The sequence below is a fragment of the Platichthys flesus genome, chromosome 9 (assembly GCF_949316205.1).
Source record: "Platichthys flesus chromosome 9, fPlaFle2.1, whole genome shotgun sequence".
Lineage (NCBI taxonomy): Eukaryota > Metazoa > Chordata > Actinopteri > Pleuronectiformes > Pleuronectidae > Platichthys > Platichthys flesus.
In genome coordinates this window covers 6,085,094-6,106,067 of record NC_084953.1, presented here as the reverse complement: position 1 = coordinate 6,106,067, position 20,974 = coordinate 6,085,094, and the positions used below count along the sequence as shown (strand labels likewise).

Genomic DNA, 20,974 nt, shown 5'->3' with positions numbered 1-20,974 from the left:
ACATACAGTCGCTGTGGAAAAGTCCAGGAAAATGTCCAGACAAGAAAGCAGCCAATGAAGAACTGAGAACATGAAAAAGAAAAGAAGAGTTTGGGAACATTTATCTCAAAGCTCGGTGTCACAGCGCAGACGTGTTCAATGAGCCACGACCTTGAGGAAACATGCATTCAGCAGATGGGATCCCGCTTGTAAGACATGTGAAAACTAAAGGCCTTGTCACAATCGTGTTAGGCGGTTATTACTCTAGAGAGAGAGAGAGAGAGAGAGAGAGAGAGTAGAAGCTGACCTGGCAGAAGACGGGTTTGTAGGTTTCAGAGAAGAGCTGCGTCAGTTCCTCGGAGTCGCAGAGGTCCAGCGGCAGTCGGTCCACACACAGGCACCTGGAGTGCAGGTTCTCCTCCTGGCTCAGCTGGTTGACGTCCATCCACTGCACCATCAGTGAGCGGTCGCCCTGCACAGTCGTGTGATACATGTACAGTAAATGCTTTATTATATTTACCACAACTGACCTCACACCCCTACACTACATCACAAGTTCATTCTAAATCCTCCATTTGGATTTAGAATTCTTCTTAATTCTACTAATTATCTCTTGTCCCATGAATTGACAATTTCATCAGCCATGATGCTGATTACAAGAGTTTTAAAGAAGTTAAAAACTTAATGTGTAAACCATTCATCAAATGTGTCATTCCTCATTCTGCACACGTGTCGTAAATAATGACAGGGCGGCAATTTAGTTTAAATATCGATATTTGGGAGAATTATTTTTTCAGATATATCAATCAATCAAATTTAAATTGTAGAGCCCATATTCACAAATCACAATTTGTCTCATATGGCTTTAACAAGGTGTGACATCCTCTACCCTTAACCCTCTATATATAGGCCTATACATCTAAAAACCTATATATCAAAATTAAAATTGGTATGATTCCTAAGAACGTTTTATAAAACGCCATTTGTATTAATTCACTATAACTTATGGATCTTGATCATATTTAGGGAACAATTGTTTAAGGGTGTGTGCAATTTGGTGCTAATCCCAATACAAATTCCGATTTTGTGAATTTAAATATGGTTTCGTCTTGGGGACGGTCGTGACGGAGGTGTTTACATGACCAAGTGCCATCCTGGTTTCTACATTGATGATTTTGGATAATAAGTTTGCATTGGGTCCTGGAGGCTCTGCAAACTAAAATGTCCTTAATAATAATCAGAAAGGAAACAAAGGTTCTCCTCGAGATACTTAAACATGAAGAGATCATTTGAGTGGCTGCTGGTTAACGTACCATCGGCCGGCCCAGCAGCTCAGATCGGGCCCGTGAAGCTGAGTCCTTCTTCATGTATTCCACAAACCCATATCCCTTGGAGTGGCCCGTCAGCTCGCTGTACACCAGGAAGGAGCGCTCGATGTTTCCGTAGGCGCGCACCAGCTCCTCCAGCTGCTGGGCGGTGAAGGTGTGCGGCAGGTTGGTGAGGCACAGCAGGGAGTCGGTGGGCTGCAGGGTGACGTTGATCAGGCGTCCCCGGACAGTGCTGTGATGGAGGGAGCGGATGGCATCCTGAGCCTGGTCCCCGTTCAGCAAAGTCACAAAGGCTGGAGGAGGGGCAATATGGAGACAGCGACGAGGGGGGGGAAACACAGACGGAGACAAGAGATGGACGGACATAAATGGACGTGGGGACGACTCAAACAAACACACATTTAAAGCAGACATTCAAAAAGGGGGCAGGAAGCGGTGGGTTGGAAAATACGGAATGAAAGAGACACACAGTCAAAGAACAAGCACGGCACAAGTGACATGAAAAGCAAAGAAAATAAATGACAAGCCGCGTGTGGTGAAGTGACAACACAATGAGGCGTAAAGACAAGACGACAAGCAAAGTCACAGACAGACAGACAGTCATAGAGACGGAGACAGACAGATACACAGAGAGAAATACAACACATTAGCTAGAGAGCCAAAAGGGAGCCACTATGTAGGGGGAATCCACTGTGACACACACACAAATACACACCTTGTCTCATGTAAAGCAACAACCTGACTGAAATAGGTCAAGAAAACAACACAACACTGCAGGTGGCAGGAAGCAAATCTAGGGTTTTTCTAATTTACTTAAAGGGGCCAATTATAGACTCCTAATTCAGTTATGTTTGAGTCATTTGTATTGTTAGTATTGTTTGTAAGTGACTAGGTTGATTTTTTAAAGACCACTGATAAATACAGTCTATATAAATGTTGTATGACCAAGCTAAACATCCACTCCAGTAATGTATGAATAGGCTGCTACTGAGGAAACTACTGAACCCATGGTGCAAAGTGGAGTGTAGCATTCGCTGTAATCACTCAACATAAAACCTTCTCATCAAGTCAGAATTACATGTAGCAGTGTGTTTGATTTAAAAACCTCGTTCCACCCACATCGGTTTGATAACACACATGAGCTGCCGTGTTTTCTGAGGATATTTCTAGACCTGGTCAGTGACGAGGAGGCAGAGGCAGCCTTTGAGGGTTTAAACTCTCTAATATCGTGATGGCCGTTTTAAGTATCCCATTTTTGTGTCTAGAAAATGGTGCCGTGTGTTGAAGTGACAGTGAAAGCCGGCAAACTGGCTTGTGGAGGAGAAGTCGAGTATCAATCGTAGCTCTTGATTTCCATTAGGGGCGGTGAGAAAAGGTAGAGAAGCCAAATCCAGCAGCCGCTGGAGCAGTGAGCAGAAATCCAAAGTTTAGTCCTTGACTACTGAGAAAACTCTCTTTAAAAACCAGTTTGTATTTAAATATAAAGTTTAAAGAGCTATGTTAATATTAAAAAGTCAAAGATAGTGGTTAACAACCTGGATCATATGATACACAGAATATGCAGGGAGATAAATCGTACTATATCATACTCAAATATAAAATAATGTTGATGTATTTATTCATGCTGAAGAGGAAAATAAAAATCTAACCTGCTTCCAAAAGACATGATGTGCATTTATTGTGTTTTTGTGAACTGATCATAGATGTGCTGTTTGGGGATTGACCTCTGTTGGGGCGCTTCAGACCCCCTGGGTATCTGGAACCATTAAACGCCTTCATGAGTGTGAAAAATCAGACAGGTATGCAAATGTGATTCCTTCTATACACAAAGTGGGCGGCATCCAGCAATGTTTTTTTGCTATTTCAGACTGAGCTCTAAACAACAGGTCATTTTACAGCCCACACGCCTCAATTTGCATAATCTGTATGTATATGTGAGTATTGCTGTGAGTCGACGTGAACATGTTCTGTGGTCAGATGTGGAGAACGACCTCCGGAAACAGCAAGACGGAAAAAAATCAATGATGGGGGATATGATTCATACAGGATTCTGCTCCAGGCTGTAAATCACCGTAAACATCATAAACTAAAGGAACGCCATGTGAGGCCAGGTTCCATGTTTGACACATAGCGTTCATCAACAGTCCCCACAGGAATCAGAGAGCTAAAGATTTTTGGTACCAGACCTTCAAATAACTGAGTTATTCAGATGGAATCTGTGGCAGCTGGTGTCTCTGCCACTTAGAGCAACCGAGCCAGAAATCATCATTATGAGCCATCTTACAAAAAAGATGGTGTCTGCAGCCAAACCAACGCAAACTGACTGATGAATTTTCACTTCACTGCCCAAAAGAGAAGCCTTATCACTTTGATCACCCCCCTGGTGGCTGTCGGCAGTACAGGTCAGAAACCCCCATCTCCTCCATGTTAACTGTTGGGAGTACACAATGTATTAATGTTTGGTTAAAGATGTTTTCTGTCCTTCGTGGGATAAAACTTCACGATCGACTGTTGAGACTGATTCGTTATTTGACAGGCTCATGTATCGGCAGGACCTCGACCCTGCAGCACAAATCACCTGGCTCCAAATGACATCAAAGTGTGAGATTAGCCATCTGTATCAGGGTTGTTTGAGCTTAAAGTTGTTCTCCATCATTATGGTCTACGTCCAAAACACAAAGATTCTTAATTTGCAAAAACAATAAATGTCAATGACTAATCAAAATCGGTGATGCTCATTTTGACCCAAATCTTTCAGCAATGATTGCAACTATGGACAATCTGCTCACAATGTGGAACCAAACGTAAAAACAAACAGTCTTTTAATATTCAGGTGCAACTTCAACAGATGTAAAGCAGAGAGGAGATTTAGAGGTGACCTAAAAGCTGCTGGACACTCACAGTGACCGATCTTTTATCCCACATCACAGCCACAGAACATATTAACATACCTGACATGCAAACGTCTCAAAAGTAAAGATAGACACAATGTCCACAGTCTTTTGTTTAAAAAAACCCCAACACAAACCACATTGTGAACTGTTTCTGGGTTTCTACAGTCACCCAAGACACAAGTTGTATGTGCAGCTCAGGTTGGAACATATCAGTGAAAAAACAAAAGGGTTGAAAAGTGCAACAACTGGGACATCTGCTCCACCGCAGCCTTGTTCCTCTGCAGTGAGAACATGACTGCAGGCAGATCTAATGCAAGGTCAGGATCGAGCTCAAACACAGAGAAACTCTCCCCACCTCTCTGTATCTCCATCTATCAGCCTCCAGCACTTCTCTATCTCTATTGATCTCTCTCTCTCTCTCTCTCTCGATTGTCTCTCTGTGCCTCCTCTTCCCACCTTACTCCGCTCTGACAACTTCTCTCCCAGTTTCTACATCTCCATTCGAATGCCGCCTCCACCCAAATCTATTACACACACACACACACACACACACACACACTCTGTAATTGATATCTAACACTAAGCTGGGAGCCTAATCCAGTTTTAACCCGCTAAGTATGCTACCTAACATAGACATTAGGAGGGAATGGACGGAATATGGTTTGGGTTTAATGCTAAAGCTCTCTCTCTCTCTCTCTCTTTCTATTACCTCTAATGATACAATGCAGACCGACAAGCGGGGGCTGACGTCAAATCCCACTCAGTACTTTCTCCGGCAGAGAAAGGGAGAAATCGAAGACTCTTCAATAGCTTAAATAATAATCTCATAATTCACAGCTTGGTAATCAGTGCGTGGGCTACTCCGAGTGAACTATGTCAAAAAATAAATAATGAAAAGGAGAAAACATAGAGGGTGTGGGGGGGGGGTACACAAAAGTCCTGACGTTTTAATTATGGCCCTTCGCTTTCTGAACGTGTCGATTATTCCCCGTGTTTCCTTTGAGGCGAGTGTAGGGGCGCAGGAAAAGAAAGAAAATCCCCTCGGAGGCTGCAACTCTGCTGCCACGGTCCCTGTTGAAGGAGTTAATTAAAAACAGGGGAGTTCCAATCGACGCAGCAGAACCAGGGAACTCGAGGGGCCGGACGTCGTGCTGCGTGCAAGGTGGCCCCGTCGTTTCATCTCAGGCCCCGAGGCCGAGATGAACGTCTCAGGTGGAGCGTCCACCAGGGGGAGAAATGCTACAGAATCTAAGTTCAGACCACATTCGTCTGTCGACTTTTGTGAAATGATAGTTATCTGTTTATATACAAATTCCTATATTCATATCATATTTCCCTGTAAAACTAAAGAAGGCCGGCAGGAAAAGTGACCATACAGCATCAAGTTAAGGTAAAAACCTTTAGTTATAAAGAGGCTTAAAATAAAAATACAGAAACAAATACAAATATGCAGCAATACGATGTGCAGTTTATGTTGTTTTTAATACAATTCAATGTAGTTTAACATTCAAGACTGTTTCCCATTATAATAATATAAGGATTGTAACTTTTATCTCCACAAATAACCCTGGCTTTAGCAATCCCTTACTTGTCCTGCAGTGCCACTATGGATCTATTGAGACTGTATATACAGATGGACAACGTGGTCAAAAGTGAGGCCAAAGTGTCTTGATCACCCCCTAGTGGCTGGCTGCAGTATAAGACATAAACGATGCATCCTCCGTGTTAGTGGATGGGATATGGAGCAAACTAAACACCCAGAGCACGAGTTTCCTTTTATTTTAAATTTGTGGTTACAAATGACGTCACTGGTAGGAGACGGCTATAGAGATGCTTAGTCCATTTATATTTTATATATATTTTATGTTAAAACGTCTCAGCAACAGTTTGAGAGATTGATATGAAATTTAGTTTCACAAAAGCACTTTCTTCACAAGAGGATTTGTAAAATTCTCTGTGACTTTTCATCTAGAGCCATCATCAGGTCAACATGTTTGTCCATCACTTTGGTTTAGAAACAATTTCAACGACGTGACATGCTAATAGGTTAATGACACGTTTGTGTTAATCTAACGTGGCAGATGGTCCGTCACACAGAACCATCTGGGAAAGCTACATTCAGAAAACTTGGAAAAGGGCTGGAGCTTTGTAAAAAAAAACACTTGGCTGGTGATTGGAGGAACCATCTGTCTGTCAGGGGGGCCGACGGGCTGTTGGAAGACGAGCGGAAGCATCTTTATCCACGAGAAAAAAATCCCTTCAGTGTCAATTCTTCAACCTCCTTTCAAGCCTGATTGGTCCAAACCAGTATCATTCAGACAGTAACAGAGCGTTAATCTTCTGAACAATAAAAGTCCAATAAACAAATAGATACCTTCACCTTTATGTTCATAAATCAATATACATTCTTAACCTCGATCCATTTGATCCAAAGGCAGCATTTAAGTTAAAGATTTCCCCGGAACAAGCCTGGAAGTCCTCTATTCTTTTTCTTTCTGTGATACCTTCAGACTTTACGGGGCCAGCGTGTTATAATTTATACGTTTCAAGGATCCTCATCTCTGCTAATGATGAGAAGATGTTTTGAGTAATGATGTCAAAGATTTCCATTTGCTTCAGAGATGAAAGGGCAGATGAGACGGAAAAGTGGAGCCGAGGACGGTGTTTAGAAATTACATCATCATTGCCATTTTCAGTCTGAACTGAGGTTGTATTATCTGTGTGTGTGTGTGTGTGTGTGTTTGTGTGTGTGTGTGTGTGTGTGTGTGTGTTTGAAGGCAGCAGTGACAGGCCAGGAGGGATGAGCTCTATCTGATCTGTTGCTCTTTCTGTATTTATCAACCTCTCTCACACACACACACACACACAGACACACGCACACACACACACACACACACCAATGAGATCACTCCTCTGAATCATCATAGCTGCACATGGTATAAATCCTAAGATCAGATCCCAGACTCGACCTGAAAGATTGTCCGAGAGAGTGGAGAAATGTTCACAGTCTCATTTGACAAGCTGCCGGAAATCTTCAAGGACCTGTGGTGAGACACAATCAGCAATATATAACACACACACCCACACACACCCACACACACTAAATCAGGTGTGACAAATCCTTGATTGTGCCTCTCGGTTGTGTCGCACCGATAAACCATCACTCTCCTTTGCATGTGTGGATTTATTCCTCTCTGCTCCAGCAGCCGCACCAGTAAACACTTCAGAGGAGCTGCAACCTCCTCCCTCATCCTCCGCTCTCTCCCCAGCGCTCCTCTCATCCTCGGAGCCCTTTGTCTCCTCGAACACCGGCCCTCCCACACTCTCCCCTCCATCATCACCTCCTCTTGATTCCGCTCCTCGTCTCTCGGGCTCCCACTGTTTCCATCCATCAGCTCCCCTGCACCCCCAGAGCCCTCCGGGTTTCACATCCTCAAGAGCCCTCAAGAGGACTTCAGTGTCCTGTCATAGATTATAATGATTGTAAACTACATACAGGTGTTATTTTCTTTTATTGCCTAACTGTCGCATTTATTGTGGCAATTGGTGAAGTACATCTCAAATTCTGCGTTTTCTATTCTGTCAATTTAATTCAGTCCAACTGTCATTTTATTTCCATTGTTTTACTGAAGAAACGACTGATCAAACCTAAACCTAGAACACGCCATAAGTGTTAAATGGTAATCGTCATATTCAAGTTACAATAGATTGTTTAAAACTTGCTTGATCCTCTGCTGGGTTTGTAAAGATGACCAGAGTGTAACCTCAGAATTAGAGTTCTACACAACACATGTGGAGTTGCTGCAATCACTCCTGTCTTCATGTCTGAGGTTATGAGGTACAAAGTCCATAAGATTATGTTAAAAATGAGCAGTTTCCAGGTGAATTATAATAATATTTAGGAGTAGAAGACAAGGCATGGACACAGAATCCTTATTTTTTGAATATTCAAGTTATGGAGAGGAATATGAGGTTGTTGGGTGGGTGTGTGAAGGACAGATGGACAGATAGATGGAGGAATGGATAGATGGATGAGATGGAGGAGATGGAGGAGATGGATGAGAGGCAGCGTTGAGTGGATTTAACACTCGGCTTCTCTTCAACAGGCCGCCCACTCAAACCCGCCCACGGCTACATTGTTCAAACAGCCACTCCGTTCCTCTTCCAAACATTTCACAATAAAAAAAAACTGGTACATCGATGAACACAACCCCAACTGTCATTGTGCGCTTGCATATTTTTTTGTTGTTTTCACATGGACAACTTGCATTTCTACCGATGGTCTCTCTGATTTACATTTAAATCAATAAAAAAAAAAAATCAAAATCCAATGAAGCTGATCCAACAGATTAGAATTTGATGAAAAGCTGCAAATATTTTTGGGCAGCATATCAGCCACTGTATCATTAATTCATCCAGAAATTCACTCCATCCCTCTCCTGTTTCTTTCTTTCTTTCTTTCCTTCTTTCCTTCTTTCCTTCTTTCCTTCTTTCCTTCTTTCTTTCTTTCTTTCTTTCTTTCTTTCTTTCTTGTCTCCCTTCAAACATACAAGCTGTAATTTTCATCTTCTGTCCATCATCTCATTCACACGTCCTTCTCCATGTCATCTCCCTCCTCTTCTCCGTCCTTCTCTGTCTCCCTGTACTTATTCTGCTGTCATTCTCTCTCTGTAACAGCTGAAGACAACTTCCATACAACTATCATTTTGTTCTGATTATCAATCAATTAACATGTATTTAAAAACGTCACAAAAAGCTGATAGAGAGAATCCGTTTAGTTGATTTACTGTTTACTTTTTGAGCAGACAAGTTAAATCGCAGTAAACTGAACATCCTCCTGTTGCTGCTTGAATGAGAGGATTAAAAAGCAAATTATTAGTCATATTCCCAATTTGACACAGGACTTTACACAAGGACTCTGAATGTGTCAGTTTGGACCCTCCTTCTATCTTTTCCTGATTTAATAAACATGATTAATCAATGTGATATAATCTTCATTGTGAAACCATGCACATGCACCTGTGAAGATGTCTCTCTCGACAATTACAACTGGAACACGATGAACAGCAGTGAAACCAGTGGATTATGATCAGAAATGACATGAGCTTCAAAGAGGCAACGATTTAAGAAAGAATAAAAGAGGTCTCTCGTGATAAACCGATGAAGGTTTGATACTTGAATTAACACACACACGCGCACGCACACACACACACACACACACGTACCTACACTCCAAAAAGAATATGTAACAAACAGTGATATGAATATTCAAAACATATCCCGACACACAAGATGTACTTCCTCTTTTGATGAACGCTACCTTCAGACCAGCTCTGTGTGTGTGTCTGTATATGTGTTTGTGTGTGTGTGTGTGTGTGTGTGTCTGTGTTTACAAATTGTGCACTTTCCATGTGCACTGGTGTGAGCCGCAGATAAGACAGTGTGCCTTCAGTGTGTGGATCACGTTCAACATGTCGTTTTCTACATCCTCAGTCGGTCCTGTTGCCCAAAAGCAAGTCGTGGCTGCTGATCTCGCTCAAGGCAACAACATTCATAGAATCACTTCCTCTTTAGCAAATCATCATCAAATTAAAAGCACAAATTTAGTTGTGTTGCTGCAGTCCACCACACAAATAAAATAGAAGTTTGAGGAGGACTCACTAATGACAAGGAATAATTCCAGAAGTAGCTTTGGAGCAAAAACACAGGACAAGAGAGCAGCCCATTCCAAACAGGCAGGTTCACAACAGTCACGGCTCTCAGCAGGAAGGCCGAGGAAGCCTCTGGACATTATCCACAGTCGCCTTGTTATGAGCAAAGACAGCGAGGAACAGTGATGTTTGTGAGAACCAGCAGAGAAACGAGATCCATGACAATCATCATCATCCTCTTTTAATCTTTAATAACAAGCTGAGACTTGTGCATGGAGGGGTAGCTATTGCTTCATTAGCTATTGCTTCATTAGCTACCCATAGTGCACTTGGCCAAATCAATATCGGCAGAATTTGAATATAGAGGATACGCACAAACATGAAACACGATGTGACATATTCACAGCGAGAGTTAAAAGGTCAAATAACAGGGCCTTTGTGTGTGTGTGTGTGTGTGTGTGTGTGTGTGTGTGTGTGTGTATGTGTGTATGTGATTAAAGATAACAGCCACATCATATTTGCGTGGCCTGTGCTGATTTGCATTTGGTGATTCACAAGGAGACAGGTGGACAGATGATGAAGGAGAGAAGAGGAAGAGGGGAGGAAGTGATAGAAGAAAGAAAGAAGGAAAGACGAGAGCGCAATGACAAGCTTCTGTCCAGGGAAGCAATTAGATTGACTCGGCTTCTGTCACTCAAGAGGGAGGAAGATGGAGGCAAAAAAAAAGCGAGATAATGAAAAAAGAAGTGTTGAGTATCCTCATCAATGTTGTGCTGTGTTGTGTTGTGTTGTGTCGTGAGTACACCACACACACACACACAAACACACAATTAGACGTACACAATAACACAAAGCTTTTACTAAAGAGCTAAACTCTCAACTCCACTAATGACATTATTTGAGTAATTGCTCTTAAAGTGCAGTTAAGCAGAAGCACAGTCATATGAATGGAGCCTGTCCACTTCACATCATGTCTCAGTTTCTTCTTCTTTGTCATTACAAAGTAAAATTATGGACACAAGAGATAATCGTGCCGGACGATGCGATGTGATGTTTGAAGTGAGGTTTTATTCTTTTCAGTGACTGAGACTCTGATTCAGCCTGAATCAGATTTAAATCCTGCAGCCACATTCCTGTCATAGAATTAAGAAACAATAAACATAAACGGTGTGCAAGATAAAAACCCTGTATCTTAGCACATTTATACACAACTTAAAAAAAATATTAAGCATAATACTGCCACCCCTTATCTTCCATGCAAGTTGAATGCAACTCAGGAACTACAAACAATAGCGGACACCTGTGCTGCAGCAAAGTTTAAGTATATTTATAGAAAGTATATATACTTGGAAATCATTTTTGTGCAAATCCTAGAGAGTGTGCATGAGCTTTATCTAATGCATACACAAAAATGTCAAGCGAAGCACAACCTCGACCAAAAATACTTAAATATAAACATGGTTCTAAGGAATTAATCAATAATAAAACAACTGTGGGGCTTCATTTAATGGTTTTAAAGTTTGCAGAAGTTTGCAGAAACTTCCGGCAGTGAACCACAGACGTTTCTCTGACTGTATTCCTCCGTCTTCTTCTACGTTCAAACCAAATGCACCCTTCCAGTCATCACAAATCAACTGGCCCTGCTAATCACCTTTTCATTCAGCTGCATAATTAAAGTAGAAAAACACAAACCAACAACAACCCAAAGACATAAATGAATCTTTCTGAGTGCTGGAAACAATTAAGAGAGCAGCTTATTGATGTGAACACCAACAGAAATTTGGAGTAAAACGGTAGAAAGAAGAGCGTAGTGAGTGTTTCCATTGTTTGTTTATGCCGATACAAATACAAATGGGTGATGTGACTACAGGTCAAGTCACTGAGACTATAAATGTCCCTCGGTTTGTGTATTTTTCTACCTCGTCCGAGCCGTCACACACAGAGGGACGGGTCAATGAACTTTTCGCCAGCATACGTTGTCTTCATTACTGGACGGTGCACAAAGGCCCCCATTGAAAAGCAGGGATTCCCAGGATAACCCTCGCCATTGTGTTCCCAGATCCCTGGTTCCGCAGCGCTGCCGAATTAGTCCACATACCCTCTGGAGTGGTGGCACGTCATGTGGAAGAGGCAATGCGCTTTGGTTGGTTGTTTGGTCGACTGAATGGTGAGTGGACGGACGGACTGAGGCCTGCAGATTCCTAACGGGCTGGCAGACAGCCTCACATGCCTGTCTGCGGGCGCATATGTGAATGTGTGCATCTGTCAGGCGGCCTGTCTGCCACTGTGAGTGTCTGGCAGGGGGTTTCAAATCAGACCTGTGAATTCAGTCCCAGCAGCAGAGACCTGACACCGAACTTTTCTTTATATATTCAGTATTTAGAAAAAGTTAACTCTGCCCAAAAGTCAACTTTCTTTCCATCAATGATACTGTGAAGCTACACAAAAACCACTCAGAAGGTTCTTTACATGACTGACAGAGGAGATGGATGATATTAGAATCTCAAAATAAGAGATAAATAATTTAAACAGTGGAATAGGAACTTGCAAAGGAATTTGGGAATTTTGTAAGGTCTTCGGATTTAAATCGACTGCATCGAAGGAGACACGTTCGGCTAATTTTCAATTTTAATTTGGGTTATTACTTTACTTTTTTTGCCGTACAGTCTGTCCCTTTAAGGCGCTCCTCCCCAAGAAGCCCAGTCTGCTCTGATTGGTCAGCTGCAACACTCTGTTGTGATTGGTCAGGAGCTTGTCGGAAACGTCAGCCTCCACTCTTACCTGACTTGGCTTTGTTAGGTGTCGTTATGCAAATGAGGGGCATGTGATGTCACAATGATGCGACAGAATCGGACGGACGACTGACTCAGCATTTCAGGAGCCTCAGGAGATTCAGGAGCAGTGTTTTTTGTGAGAGGAGCTCACTTTGGGCTTTTTAATTTAGCAAAAAACGATATAACCCACTTGAGGACAGAAAAGCGATAAAGTTTGTAGATTCAGTGACAATCAGACTCCATTTTTCAAAACTTTTCTGACAACACGTGAACTGAAACATTCTGGATGTGAAGCCCTCAAAAAAAGAGCTGAAATCTAAATCTGAAAAAAGATAAAAAGCAGGCAACTGCTCATCTGCTCTCATAATGACATTTTATCTAGAGCTGGCAGCTTTCAGCTAGCATAACTTTTTGAATGCAAACGATGGGACAGCTAACACGCTGCTGGTAAGGTGCCTACATTCGCTAATGGTGAGGAAAGGACGCAAGGAAGGAAAGAAGTGAGAGAAGGAGGGAGAGAGAGAGAGAGGCTGGGTGCATTAGGACGAGATCAGAGAAGGATGAGAGGATTAAATGCCTTTTGGGGGAATAACTTGGCAACACAAACCGAGGGCAGGTAGGACCAGGGAGGCAGAGGAGTTTTTTTTACTTGTGTAGTCAGGGTTGGTGTTTAAGGAAAAATCATCATTAGCAGAGGAGCTGAAGCAACAGCCCGAAGCAAAGCCTCAAACACACACACACACACACACACACAGCGGGACACGCTTCAACACACACATTAGAACCGATATGTGCACTGCAGGACATACTGACAGACAGACACATAAACACTCCCATCTGCATTACCTAATAAGTCCATCGGCGGAGGCTGGGCTCGGCGAACCGATATGGTCATGAGGCGCAGACGTATGCCAGAGCTGTGCCGAGCAGAACGTTTCAATTAGGGCAGAGGACGAGCCAGAAGGAGGTTCCACTAACCAGAGAAACACACCTCAGAGAGCGATGAGACAGCCAGAGGACAACAGTTTATCATTGTAATCTCTTCTGCTTCACCCAGTTAATTCAATTAGAGCAAACTCAGGGAAAAACTGTGCTCTGTAAAGAAACAGAGGGGTCCGACTGTTCTTCCAGAAAGAATTCTCCTAATGTAATTAACACTTGTTTCCTATAAAGCCAGTGACACACACCTCAAGTTAAAGGACTGTAGCGCTGAAGTCATTTAATGGCACTTGAGCTGCTACACGTGAACGTTTCAAGAGTCGAGTAAACAAAACTCCTCATCATCGTTTGATTTAATTGCAGTTACAGCATATATATGTAAATATGTTATAATTCCAGAAATCTCTGTCCTCTGTTTGCATGTGGACGTAGAATATCTCGACAGGGTTCATCTCATCGACTTCGCACTTCCTTTGTCACTATAATTATAGAACTAGTTTTGCACTCGGAGTACACGTACATCTGCCATGCCCAGCACCCTGTCCTGCCAGGTTAAAGAAAGTGAAAACCTGAATCTGCCTGTATATTTGGATCCACTTAAAACGTTAATGCATTCTTCCATTGTTCAACAGTCAGTCCCCCCCCCCTCCCCTCCACAAAGTTTTATGGAAATGAGCTTTCTGTTTTTTTGCGATAATCCTGCTAATAAACAAACCAACCAACAAATGTCAACCACCACCAAGACCAAACATTCCTTTTAAATTAAATCAAGCTGAACCAAATAACAGAAATTGATATATATCAGACTCATATATTTTAGTGTCTTATTTTTTTTAACCAACATCCATTAATATTTGTCATGGTAAAGGAAAATTTCTTGGATTCGCCCCAAAATGTAAAGCGTCCTATCCTGACCCAGATCCTTTGATCAAGTTTAATCCTTCCAGTAGTTTTTGTGTAATCCTGCTAAATAACATACACATGGATGATGACATAAGCTCCTCGGCAAAGGTAATTAAAGCCAGCTTCATCTTTAATATGGGGGGGGGGGGGGGGGGTCACCAGACGAAATGCAGCAGGGTCACTTGAACACATACATGAAGTGAAAATGAAACACGTCCCTTCCCTCTCCATGTTGTAATGGTTTCTCTTTGTGAAAGGACTTTAACTCACACATGTAAGAACTAATACAAGTCTCTCGCTCTCCCATGTGACACGCTGAGCACTGGATGGAAAAACTGTGCACGCCACGCTCGACTGTGCTCGAGTGTCTGCATATGTGATGCACTCAACTCAGGGAATATGTCTGCATTTCACACCAATTATTAAAAAGAAAAATCTCTGCGCAAAACCCAAAACCCTGCAGCCATTTTCCTTTTCCCTGGAGGAGAGAAGTCATTTGGGATCTATACCTCCTCGTCAGCGGAGTCTGACCCGTATGGGTTGACTGAAACACCAGAGGTGATGTTCGGAGATAACAATGAAAAACAACTGTGGACTCTGGATGACCGGGTGAACACAAATGTCTATACAGCAGCGTCTGTGTGCTGGAGGTCTGAATGCAGCTCAAAGCCTACATGTACACGTGGGGACACATCGTCTCTGCCTTTTTTAAATCAAAGTTTTTGCTCACATATTCTTTGATCAAAATGTTTTCTCGATTAATCACACATTGTCTACTGCTATGAAAGGGTAGACTATGATTTTAAAAGTGGATTTTACATAAATTACTAAAAAACACCCTATGTTGGACCAACTTCGTGAGAAAATCATTAAAACTGAGTTCACAGAGGAAACTTCCATTTCCTTCATATGATTAATTTCTCATAGTGCATTTATTACAAAGCCCCCGGGGCAGATAGCAACAGCCGAGAGATGTATAAAACCAATTTCACATTTTAAGCTAATTTGATTGAAATCGGCTGTGTTATGCATCAAAATGACAAACTGTGCAACAGACTCAATACTTTCTCCATCAACAAATAATCTGTTAAATCCTGATGTGTGTGTGTGGGGGGGGGGGGGGGCGTCAATTCGTCAAGTGCTCCCAGACTGGATCAGATGAAAGATGATGATAGGCCCTCCACATCATAAAAAATTTAAAACATTATTTTTTTCCCACGATTCAACCTTGCGGGGAAATGTGGGTGAACTAGCTGACCTTAATGATGCCCCTTTTTTATTAAGCTGAACATCAACATTAAATTCTTCTACATTCCTAACGATGAATGAACAGATCTCTCTTGAGGCTGAAGCTGATTCCAGCTAACTCTGGGTTCAGAGTTCATGACCAAAAAGGGTCAGATCCACTGGTAAATCAAAAGCTTTGCTTTGACCCACCCGTCCATCTCATGCTACATCTTTCCCTCACTCGTGAACAAAACAATGGGGTGTGTCCCATCTTCCAACATGGAGGAGGGGGTGTTCAGGAACCATACTCCAGCCAGCCACAAGGGGGCCATCAAGATGGTTTGGTTTTACTTTCAGGGTGCTTTCATGCCGTGCATCTTTATGTAAAGTCTATAGATGAAACATTTTAAAGAGCTGTTAAGCATCTCTTTATCATCAACTTCACACTAAAGCTCAAATTTCTCAGCCTCTAGTGTCAGCTTGTGTGAGATAACAGTGATAAACAGTGTTAACAGCAGTGACTTTGTTCAAGTGAAAAATAAAAGCTGATGAAAGACGTGTGATTAACATAAGCGTCTCTTCGAGTCAAGAGCTGCGAGCCCACAACAAACTCTAAATGCATGGAGACGCTGCCTCAGTAAAGAACAACCTGATTTAATGAGTGATTCAGAAGTGCAGCTCTGAAATACCTCAGCAGTGAGCACCTCACGAAAACTAGCTCCAAAATACTTATTTGAAGAAGCAGGGAGGACTTTGACACATGAAAATGACGTAATGATTTGAGATTTGCGCCTGTGAATAGATCTATTAATTCAGCACCTGTACAAATTATAGAGCTGGACAATATGATCTCATAACTTCACTTTAGTTTCAGCCCCAAATACATTTTTTTATTTTTTACAATATTTTAATTCGATCTTGACCAAAATTGATTTTTTAGATCTGAAACTTGATATTAAATCATGAACACACACATTCATTCAGTTTATCTGTACAGACAATCTTGGCATCTTCTCCGTTTGAGTAAAAACAAAGGTCACACCAGTTGAAAGTCTGAGTCTGAGTTAAATCTGAGCTTTTCCGACAAATTTCGAGGTTCCATTTAAAAACAGCTCCACGTGTGACACATTTAAACGGCCTTGGGTCTTGAAAGGCACTTGTATAACTTCAAGTTACAATTATTGACACTAGAGTGCTGCATTTCAAACTTTTTAACAGTTGCATGGTCACAGACAAAGAAAATCTTCAAGGTGGAAGAGACACAGAGAGGGAGAGAGAGGAAGGCCAGTGTGACTCAGACTGTAAACACTTGGTCGCGGTGAGATGATCCGGCTGCTATGTAAACTGATCCAATGGAAGGAGATTCCAGCTGATTGTTGGGTCACACACACACACACTTCGACACGCAAACACCCAACACTACACTCTCCACGTGAAAACACACAGAGGACGCAGCTGTACATCTGTTAGGACGCATGTATGTATACATCAGCACAAACACACTAAATATAAAACCACAGGAGCCGAGGGTAAATGAAGGTGACAAGCCAGAGGGGTTACCGGATACAGAAAATATTCAATCATTGAGCAAGTGCACACACACGCACACACACACACACACACACACACACACTCACATACACGTGCAAAGCTACAGAAGCTTGAACACATTCGTCCACACGTCTAACTGGAGCGGTCAGGAATCTCCCACCACACATGCAATACTAAAAGAGCCGCCAGCTTCATCAGAGCCAATAATAATGAGCAAATCCATGTGTAAATATGGTTTAATGGTTCTCAGACTAACCCTCGTTAGTGTCCGAGGTCATTCGATATTTGCTGCAATTTAGAGCTGAGGTAAAATGAAACACGACACAAAAACAATATTGTTTCTACTACTCTCCAAAAGTCTGGTGAAGACTCACTCATTCTCAGCAATAGCAACGTATAAAGAAACACACAGAGCCTTCTGTCCGTTAACTCTGCATTAACTTCATCCATATTTTTGCACATCCTCTGAAAATATATATATATATATATAAAAAGAGAGAGAGAGAGAAACGGCAAGACAGAGAAAGTAGAGTGGTGCATTTGCAATGGAAATATTAAAGTTTGTCTTAAAACGCCTCTGATGTTCATGACCCAGGCTTGTCCTCCCACGCCGCTCACCCCTGTACAACAGAGCTACACACCCATGCTACCACAGCCGCCTAATTAGTGGAGCACGGCGGCTGGTCCGACGAGGGCCCTCGTTTCATCAGGCTCCCCCCTGCTCTTAAAACAGCATTAACCTTTTGGACGGGCGGGTGCTTTGATTTCTCAGCTGTTTACAGCTCCCGTCTACTTTCTAAAAGAGTTACGTTTCAGGTGCTTGGCCGACTGCATGGACTAAATATAGGCACCACGGGGGATTTCCCTGGAATGGACACACTCTAGGGCAAGGGTGTGTGTGTGTGTGCGTGTGCGTGTTCAAATTAAAGTTATATTGTATTACCTTATCAAAATGTGCGAAAAAACATAGTTAAAGTTTAAGTTACATAGTGGTAATTATTTAAATTATATTGAGTGACCCCCCCCCCCCCCCCTCCTGCCTTGACTCATAATTAACCCAGTTTGTTCCAGTCATACTTCCTGCTACCCACAGTGTAGATATCGCCACTGCACTAATTCGACATAAAATATATATACGTGACGACAGTTATAATGTGGCGGTAAATTAACAATTTCGTTTTCAGGTTAATTTGAGAAAAACCTTGATTGGTGTGTATGTGTGTGTGTGCGCTTGTACATCCGTCTCTGTGAGGACCCAGGCCACAGGGCATGTGTCAGATCTTTGCTTCTTCAAAGTGTTTAAGAGTCAAGACCTGGTTCGGCAGTTGAATTAGGTTTAGGTTGGGATAAAGGTTTGAGACAACTCATTGTGTTTAAGGTCTTGGGAATGTATTATGTCAATGAATAAGGGTCCTCACAACGATAGGACTACACGTATACATGTCTGGTTGAGTGGAGGTTGTACCTGTGCCCTTGTTGCGGTCCACGAAGCAGTACTTCAGCTCATACTCTTTCAGAATTTCATGGACCTCCTGTAGAGAAGCAGAATGAGAGAGAAAGACAGAACATCAGTCAAATGAGAAAAACTGAGAGTTCAAACACTTGAATGTAAAAATGTTCATTCAAAATATAAAGTCTCTTAACTTAAAGGCTGCAACCAACAATTGTCATTTATTAATTTAAAAGAACCAAGTCCTTCAACTGAGGACTTGATTAAATTAATAATTTAATCAATTATCTCTAAATATTCAAGAATACTTGACAAAAAGCCCCCGAAAGTTAGCACGGTGATTTCATATTACTTCAGAAATGTTTTACTCCAAAATATACTATCTGTCCCCAAAAACTCTCTTGTCTGAGAGCTATAAACTGAATTTTGGCGTTCCTCAGGGTTCGATTTGAGGCCCTAGACTTTTAAACCTATACATGCTGCCACATTTTTCAGTTATCTTGTGGAATAACAAGTAATCCATTTACCCAAATCGTCACACTACTTAAAATGCATCTGTTTGTCATAAACTAATGTGAAATCAAATTTGATCGATTAACACAACTGTAAAGTCAACAGCTGAATCAAATGAACCTTTCAAATTATTAGGCAGGAGAGTTGATAACTGTATATAACTGTTTCCAGTATCAAGCTATTAAAGTATTCATGTGGCGAGTATTCAAATAATCACCATGACAACCTGAACATAGACAAATGTTCACCAAAAAAAATGTAATAATTCAAAATCAAAAAAAGAAAAACCTTTGCTCCTCTACCAACAGTTTTACATAAATAAGAGAATCCGACTATAAAGAGAATCTAACAAAGTAAATATAAACAGTACAGTGGGAAAAACACACAAACCCAATGCAAGTACTGTAAATGTACTGAAGGGTTCCTTATAGCATTGTAGGATGATAGCAGCATGCCCCCCCCCCCGCCCCCACAACCACCCACGCTTTACATTGATGAAGCCTTATGAGCATTTTGACAGGAAACTTCCCCGATCATGGTCATTTGTCTCTCAAGTGTTTTTCCATTGTAAAGATGGAAAGATGTCTGTCTCCTGTCAAGTTTATAAAGATGGTATCCCATCACATAGAACTCCAATCCACACACACACAGACACACACAGACACACGCACACACACACTGCTGCATGTCAGAGTTATAAATCTCTTTGTATTTATAGGCCGAGTGGAGTCCACCCTGCTGTGTTTGTCTCGTCAGGGACAGCTCCTGATGCACGGAGACAGGAGAGGGAGCAAACACAGAGCTGTGATAGCAGAGTAAGAGATGCTCACACTCTGTCACTGTGCATTATGAACTCCACCACTCGCTGCTACCCCTCTCTGTTAGCCCCGGCGCCTTCCTGCTGGATTCCACTGTTACACCGACACAGAGTCTCCGTGACACACAAGTCGATGAGTGTTCAGAGCCCGGCATCAAGGCTGTTTCCTTTTCTAGATGTGCCCCCCCTATGAAGCGAGGATCCTCGTAGGATCCGGTGACTGTCAAACCCGGAGAACACAACAGCTCCTGATCGAACAGGAACACAGAGGAGGTGGAGGAATGGAAGAAAGAGCAACTAAACAGAAAGAAATCAACACCCACAGCAAGAGAACAACCTGTGAGGCTCAGGCTAAACGCCGTGCATCAAGCTTTTACTGCTAAGTGCCACCAGGGACACGCTGTATCGGCCGGTACATGACGCACACCCGACAAAACTGCTCTATCCACAGTGATGTTCTCCAGACTCTACACACTGGAAACCCATGAGCAAACAGATTGGATCTTATGTGGCTCGTGTGAGTTGTTAGTACATTCATTTGACCTGATATCAAATTCCTTTAATCTGAATTATTTTGGACGTTTGTGAATATTACACAAAGTTAATCAAATGGAATTTATCTTATCTACTGATTCCAGAAAATCTCTGTCTGTCTGTATTTGGCTCAGACATCTCAAGAACTCTTAGTCTTTTATGAAACTTTTACTGACACCAATAAGTTTCATTGCATTTTTCTAGCAGGATTAGGTGAAATTATGGGATGTGGAACAAACCATTAACTTTATGATTTGATTCAATTCATGGTCCGGATCCAGGAATTCTTTTCAGCTTTCTCTAACATTGCAATATTGAGCATCAGCCTGGGTGGGAGATAGACGCTCTCCAGACCCCCCTTCAAATGTGTTACTAAGATTTGTATGGCCATATCTTTGGGAAAAGCAACTTATG

The 20,974-nt window shown here is 42.1% G+C and overlaps 1 protein-coding gene across 1 annotated transcript in view; it reads right to left on the bottom strand.

The window, feature by feature from the left end:
• Positions 1-20,974, bottom strand: part of raver2 (ribonucleoprotein, PTB-binding 2) — a 66,562-nt gene that overhangs the window by 33,590 nt on the left and 11,998 nt on the right. Inside the window, exons 2-4 of the mRNA XM_062396190.1 lie at positions 18,712-18,778; positions 1,293-1,600; positions 287-451 (exon numbers count right to left, since the gene is read on the bottom strand). Coding sequence (XP_062252174.1) covers positions 287-451; positions 1,293-1,600; positions 18,712-18,778 — 540 coding nt within the window. The remainder of the gene's footprint in view (positions 1-286; positions 452-1,292; positions 1,601-18,711; positions 18,779-20,974) is intronic.